General features: G+C 49.3%; 1 protein-coding gene across 2 annotated transcripts in view; it reads right to left on the bottom strand.

Moving 5' to 3' along the window:
- Positions 1-5,075, bottom strand: part of Stac3 (SH3 and cysteine rich domain 3) — a 6,101-nt gene extending 1,026 nt beyond the window's left edge. The window contains exons 1-7 of one of the 2 annotated variants that reach the window (XM_005358005.2): positions 5,010-5,075; positions 4,533-4,797; positions 4,192-4,289; positions 3,930-4,002; positions 2,694-2,791; positions 400-466; positions 161-213 (exon numbers count right to left, since the gene is read on the bottom strand). In XM_005358005.2, the coding sequence (XP_005358062.1) occupies positions 161-213; positions 400-466; positions 2,694-2,791; positions 3,930-4,002; positions 4,192-4,289; positions 4,533-4,797; positions 5,010-5,075 (720 nt within the window). The remainder of the gene's footprint in view (positions 1-160; positions 214-399; positions 467-2,693; positions 2,792-3,929; positions 4,003-4,191; positions 4,290-4,532; positions 4,798-5,009) is intronic. The other variant, XM_013350284.2, reaches the window with a different exon arrangement.
- Between the last annotated feature and the right edge of the window lie 2,322 nt (positions 5,076-7,397).

Here is a 7,397-nt window from a genome sequence, read left to right as displayed (position 1 = left end):
GGGGGGGGGGGCGGAAGATGGGCCATGAGCTCGACACCTCCTTCACTTTATTGGTCTTTGGGTGTCTGTCTCAGCGTGGAGAGTGGGTGGAGGGTGGCGGGAACATCTGGGAGTGATGTCTGGGAGGAGGACCCGGATTCTACAGGTAGACGGGACTCACTTTGTCATCCGGTGTTTTCTTCTCAGCCTTCTTGTCCCTTTCTGCATTGTTTCCTTGGGTGGGAAATAGGGAGAAATGGCTTCTGCCTCCGTGAGGGCATCCATCACCCCCTCCCTGTTTGCTGGAGGACTTGTCCACCCTGGGCCCAGTCTTTCCCTCTCCACCTGCTATACAGCACATAAAGCCCTGCCTACACTGACTCCATGCCGTCTCTGGGAGTGGATAGGGCTGGTACTCACCATCCTGGGACTTGCCTTCCTCTGGCCTGGCTGACTCTGGCTCCTCCTCCATCATGGCTGCTAGAGGCTGTAGGGGACACCAGCATTAGAGAGGTACTGTCTTGGGAACCTCTCTAGGCAGGCCAGAGAGTTACAGAACAACAGTATCTAAGCGCTGGGAGAATACTTGGAGAAAACAGTAGTCTAAGAACCTGCCTGATGCAGGAATTCCTTCTGAAGCATGCTGGCAGGTCTGTCCCCTGCACTATGCCTGAACACAGCTAATGCCAGGCAGTTCACCCCCTTACAGCACAACCCTGTTGATTTTCTTTTTCAACCCCTTTTATTAAGCTCATATCAGCTTCGCTGTTATCTTTTAGTTATTTGTCTCAAGTTGCCTTCTTGGGCTTTAAATGTGAAACAGATTCCCTTTAACTATCTAAGGACAGCAGACATATCTTCCTGGCTTTTCCTCCCCACTGATTCTTAGCCAATCACCGTGATCCAGATTTCAGGCCCTTGGTTATACTGTCTGATTAAAACACTGCAGTGTGTAAGACATGGAGTCCGGGGCACAGCAGTCTCCTGTTTCCCTGTTGTTTTGTTGTGAGGCAGAGTCCCTGCAGTCCAGCTGTCCTCACGCTCCCTGTGTAGCCGGTGACCTTGAATTCCTGATCTCTTGGCCTCCAACTCCCACACACTAGGATTACAGACATGCACCACTTTACCTGTCTGGCAACAGTTTTCATAGTTCCCCTTTGAGAACAGAACCTAAGAATATGGATTTTTTTTTTTTCTGAAACAGCTTCGTAACTCATAGTTCAATTGACTGAAATTTGTTATCTGTACTCAAGTTTTATATCAACCACTTTGAAATCAGATCTCTAGTTTTGTTTCCTATAAGATTTATTTATTTATTTATTACCACAAGAAAAGTAAATTTTCTCTTAGAAACTTTCAAATTATTATTATTAATATTAACATTTTCAAGACAGAGTTTCTATGTGTAACAGCCCTGGCTGTCCTGGAACTCACTTTGTAGACCAGGCTAGCCTCAGACTCACAAAGGCCTCTGCCTTCCTTTGAGTGCTGGGATTTAAGGTATATACCACCACCACCAGGCTGGACTTTCACATTGTGAAAGCCAGACAAGGCTGTGCATGCCTCCAGTTCCAGCACCAGGATGCTAAAGTAGGAGGATTGTGACTTCAAGGACAGGCTGGGCTATAATGCAAGTTACAGGAAGCCTGTGCTATGCACATAGCAAGACACCTAAAGCAGAATGGGACAGAACATGTGTTAGAGATAGTTTCCCTGGTGGACTGCTTGCCTAGCAGGCAGGAAGCCCTGGTTGTGCTCCTACCATCACACAGAGCAGGTTTGATGGTCTCTATCTGTAATGCCAGTACCTGGGAAGTGAAGGCAGGAGGATCAATGTTCGAGATCATCCTTAGCTACAAGGAGACTCTGATGCTGGTCTAGGCTCCTGGAGACGGGGTCTGGGTAAATACGGGGAGGTAAAGAGCACTCGATGCTCTCTAAGATTTTATTTATTGTTTTTTTATGTGTATGAGTACTCCGGCTGCATATATGTCTGTGTGCCATGTGCGCGTCTGGTACCCACAGAGACCCCAGAACTGGGATTGCTTTAACTAACACCTATATTATCTATATTAGTTTGTAATTGTCCAGAGAGAAACTCATCGCTTGCTCAGGCAAGCACATTTCTGGCATTACCAACTCTGTTGTGAAAGACAAGGAGGCTGCCCTTGCCCAGTGTAACTTTCATGCCTGTCTCATCCACAAGATGAACAGGTCACAGCAGATGATCTTCACAGACACCTGCTGGCTCTAGAATTCCTTAGGTACTTGGGATGACAAATTCTCTTTTTCAGATGCAAAATGCACAGATCTTGCCTCTGTTACCCGCAGTGCCAGGCCAGGGACTTAGCCTTCTGTGGTACTTAGTCATCAGTTTTAGAAGGGAATTGGGGAAGCATGCTCTATGTCTGGAGGAGTTTGCTTTTCAATATTGGGTATTGAACCAGGGTGCCTACTACTAGGCATACATACTAGGCAAGCGCTCTACCACAGAACTATATTCTCAGCCCTGTGGCATGATTTTTTTTTCCTGGTGAGGTATATAAAGCACCAAAAAAAAAAAATCTACAATTTCACACAGGAATGTTTCTGTTTGGTTATTCTGCATCATTTGGGGCAGAGGACCCATAACTTCTATCAGTTTTCCCAAGGGGGAAAGGATCTGTCCCGTGGAGCTTCCACAACGGGCTTCTGTGAGGACATGGGGTGCTCACATTTTTCTTATCTGCCTGTCCCTTCTTCCGTTCCTTGTTTGCCATGATCACCCCGATGCGCAGGGTTTCAAACACGGGGTCATTGCGATTGGCAGCAGCTGGTGGAGTGGGAGGAGAGAGAATGCATCATTGGAAAGGCAGAGGAGGGCTGGGGAGAGATCTCTCAAAGGGGCATCTGGGAGTCGGTGGGTACTCACAGGGACTTGTTGGGGGTTGGAGATGGAGAGAACAGGGAAGGGCCAGCTGCGTAATGCCTGGGTCACCAATCTATAAAGGGTTCTAAAACACTCTGGGAACGCCTTGTGATGGGCCTCCTTCCAGGAGAGTATTATTATACTGCTGGCTTTTGTTCAGGCCTGCGTGTTGCCACCAGCACATTCTTTTTGAACCCATATCTTTTATGGAGTTTAGTTTCTCCAGCAAATACATCTCAGCAGTTTTTTTCAGCGAATACATATGTTCTCTTTTTCAAGAGGGTCTCACTATGCAGCCCTGGCTACATATGGAATATACTTTATACTTTTTTTTTTTGAGACAGGGTTTCTCTGTAGCTTTGGAGCCTGTCCTGGAACTAGCTCTGTAGACCAGGCTGGCCTCGAACTCACAGAGATCTACCTGCCTCTGCCTCCCAAGTGCTGGGATTAAAGGCGTGCACCACCACCGCCTGGCAGACATACTTTTAAGGGTTGCCAAACTAGAAACTTGTCCGGGGGTATCCATAGCTCATGGGCTGGCCCCGAGTATGGCATCGCTCTGTAGCAGGGTGCAAACAGGCTAGCATCCTTGTTCTTGCTTAGGAACGGTTTGAAGGGAACAGACCACGGTTTCTTCTCTCTACCTCTGGCCATTTGCAGTCCTTGCTCACTCAGGTCCTTGCTCACTCAACTATGCATCAAGACCAGTCGGTACATCCAAAAATGGCTGTAAAAATACTAGACTGGGCTGGGCAGTGGTGGCGCACGCCTTTAATCCCAGCACTTAGGAGGCAGAGGTAGGTGGATCTCTGTGAGTTCGAGGCCAGCCTAGTCTACAAGAGCTAGTTCCAGGACAGGCTCCAAAGCTACCCAGAGAAACCCTGTCTCAAAAAACCAAAACCAAACCAAACCAAAACCAAAACCAAACCTAGACTGAGGGAGAACTATGGAAACAGAATGATTCTATTTCAGAATTTACTTTCCGAGGAGGTGTGAAACAGTCTGACTTGCCCACTCCCTCAGGTCGTATATGCGCACTTACAGAGATCTTTGACACAAGCGTACTGTTGGTTGCTGTAGAGTGGGGAGCTATAGGCGCGATGGAAACCAGGTGGCTGTAGGATGGGATGGGGAAAGCATTAGGAGTAGCAAGGTAGGGTCCAGAATCCCCTCCCTCGCTAGTGCTCAGAGCTGGGCAGAGAAGGGGAAGCAGGGAAATGTGTGGGATGGCTTTAGGGGTCACCAAGTAGTTGGTGGTCTGTGCCTCTTCTACGTTTCTTGCTCCCCAGCACCTTGTTACTCACGATCTTGCCGAAGCATCTCTGCATCTCCACGTAGGACTGGCAATGTTCATGGATGTTGGTTTTGCAGTTCTTACAGCGGAGCCCAAATTTGTTATTGACTTGGGTGGGGGGAGAACATTTGAGTAAGGTTCTGGATTCCCCTTTTCCTGTGGAACCCTGTGGCTACTCAGCTACTTCACCGTTGCACAGCCTGCCCTCTTCTGACACCCTACACTATCAATCTCACTATTTTCCTGGCGTGAATCCTGCCACAGTGTGTCCGTTACACACACAGCTTCTGTAAGTCCTCTCCCACCCCTAAGCCTTCTTTCTTACTGTCTCTGTTTCCCTTCAAGACTCACGCACAATCATCCGGGCGCAGACATCACAGAACTTGGGTTTCTTGAAGAAGTGATCTTTGAATTTGTGGGGCTTGTCATTGACAAGCTTAGGAGGTTCTGGGGGTGGTTCCTCCTCCTCCTCCTCTTCCTCTTCTTCCTCATAGATATAGTAGATGGGCCCGCCCCCAGCTCCCACTGCCTCTCCATTGGCCTGGGGCTCTGGGGGAGGCTCCATCTCAGTTGTCTCTGGAGAGCCCTTCTTGAATATCTGCTTCAGTCGTTGTAGCTGAGGGAGGGGGTGAAGGAAACTCAATGTTAAATGACGGTCACTTTCTCAGCAGTGTCCCTGGATTAGTGGATTGGGGCTGCAGTGTTGGCTAGCCCAACAACAAAGGAGCCAAACGCAAGCGGGTTCTACTCAAGCAGTTTTCTTTACCTGCCAAGGCTTCCCGGCCCCTCCAACACCCCTGTCCCCAGGGATCAGCGGTCCAGACTCACCCCACTTTGTGGAGTTTCTGCTGGGAAGGGGGGCTTAGGGGACTCCAGTACCTCCTTTTCTGTCATCCTGCAAGAGGTTGGAGCCCACTATGAGATCTAACCCTGCCTGTTCTATTCCTGTATTCCTGCTGTGCACAGTGGGGCAGACCCAAGGGGAGCTTTTGGTAGAACTTGTGAACAGATCCTATGGAGGTCCTGAAAAAAATGTCCAGAGGCAGAAGACTTCCCACGTAGTTCCAGGTCCTTAGACTGACACCTACCTTCCCATGGCAAGGAGCAGCCCCAGTCCACAAATCCAATACGCCGCTCAAGGCTGTTGGCTTCGGAGCTCCCCTACAGCAGTGGTTCTCAATCTTCCCAGTGCTGCGACACTTTAATACCCCAACCATAGAATCATTTCACTGCACTTCATAACTGTAATCTTGCTAGTTATAAATCGTAATGCCTGAGATGCAGGAGATCGGGCATGTGACCGCTTATATGTTGAGAACCACTGTCCTACACACACTTGTGGTTGATGCAATACACACCTTCTCCTGGCTTCAGGAGGTTTGAGCTGCATCCTTGCTCCAATACGTCTGAAGGTGTGTCCGGAGATATGCTCTCCCTGCCTCTCGGAGCCTTGGGGGCCTGGTGCCTAGTTCTGTCCTGGCTGCCTCGGGTCTCTGCTATTTTGGTTTTCAGAGTAATATGAGCCTTTCCTTCCCTTACTGCTCCATCCTCTGGACCCCACCACACCCTACCCCTTCTCCAATCTTGACTCATCTTGAAGTAGAACAATTACACTTTGAAAATTCAAACTACTCACAGGTTACAAGAGCAAGGGGGAAGCCGAACAGACTCAGGGAACAAAAAGATGAAGAGACGACTTACTTTACACTCCCTAAGTCAGGTCAGTGTGGAAAGAGGGTCCCTAAGATCTTGATGGTGGTGCTGGGGGAGCGCTAGTCCTCTTCCGCCAGGGCTAAGCCCCCAGCACCTTCTGGACTCACAGCCAATATTGGTAGGCCTCCTAGCCTCTCACCGTGGTGGCCGAGCTGAAATGACAGGGCTGGAGGACAGTGGACAGCTGAGAGCACAGCTGACAGGCAGAAATTGGAACCAGGAGGTCTGGGCAGGGCTGGACCCTGCCTCCTCCCATCCCCCATAGCTGCTCCTCTGAGTGTTTACACTGAGCAGGTCGCCACTGGCACTGGCTAATCCGGAAGGCGTATTTTCTACCCAACACTGCAGCACCTTACCCCACTCCAAGTACCAGAGAACCCAGGGTTTTGCCGTGCTAACCATGTGCTATAACTGCAGCAGGAAAGGGGCTTCTGCTCTCCACATGCGCTCATGTGAGTTCCCATGTCTGACGGTGACTTCTCCATACCCTTTCCCCTAATGTTCCAAGAACCTTTCAATTCTAAGCCCATTTCCGTTATTTGCTTATGTTTTGTTTCCTTTTTTGTTTGTTTGTGAGACAGGGTTTCTCTGTGTCGCTTTGGAGCCTGTCCTGGAACTTGCTTTGTAGAGCAGGCTGGCCTCAAATTCACAGAGATCCGCCTGCCCCTGCCTCCCGGGTGCTGGGAGCTGAGAAGAGGGTGTGAATCAGAACTCAGTCAAGCACGCGAGACTGCATCATACTCCACAGCCAAGCAGAGTATGGTGAACTACTGTGCTTCTTTCTCATGTGCACAGGGCATCTCTTTCCCCTAAAATTCTGTCCTCAAGGAGAGGAGACTGTAAAGGCTACTAAAAAAGATGGCAAAACCCAAAAGCTATGGACCTGGAGAAATGACACAGCTTCTCGCCCAGAGGACCTGGGTTGTTCTGGGCACCCACACATCAGCTGTCTGTAACTCTAGTTCTGAAGGCTCCACACCTTCTTCTGGCCTCTGTAGGCATCAAGCACACACAGAGTGCACATATATACACATGTGGGCAAACCACTTATATCATAAAAATAGTCAAAGGAGCAGATGACAGTTGACCCTGGGCAGTGGCCGCTGTCTGTGGTCTTCTCTTTCTGAATGCACGCAGGAGCGCAGGGGTGTGGTCTGAGAACTCTTCAGTCAGTTCTTTCCTGCCACATCGTGGGATGCAGGAACTGAAGCAGATGAGACTTGCATACAGCACCTCTTCTGCTATTAGCCAACCTCACCAACCCAGTTGCCTTCTACAGTGAGGGTTAATTCAAGCATACATTTACACACAGAGAGAGAAAAGAGTGCTGGATGGCTCTGAGAGCTCCAATGTCCCTGCTGTTTGGCTGTAAATATATAGAATTATATACATATATTTTGGTTTTCTGAGACAGGGTTTCTCTGTAGCTTTGGAACCTGTCCTGGAACTAGCTCTTGTAGATCCGCCTGCCTCTGCCTCCCGAGTGCTGGGATTAAAGGTGTG

This window comes from Microtus ochrogaster, chromosome 24 (assembly GCF_000317375.1).
Source record: "Microtus ochrogaster isolate Prairie Vole_2 chromosome 24, MicOch1.0, whole genome shotgun sequence".
Lineage (NCBI taxonomy): Eukaryota > Metazoa > Chordata > Mammalia > Rodentia > Cricetidae > Microtus > Microtus ochrogaster.
This window is presented reverse-complemented; position numbering and strand designations above follow the sequence as displayed.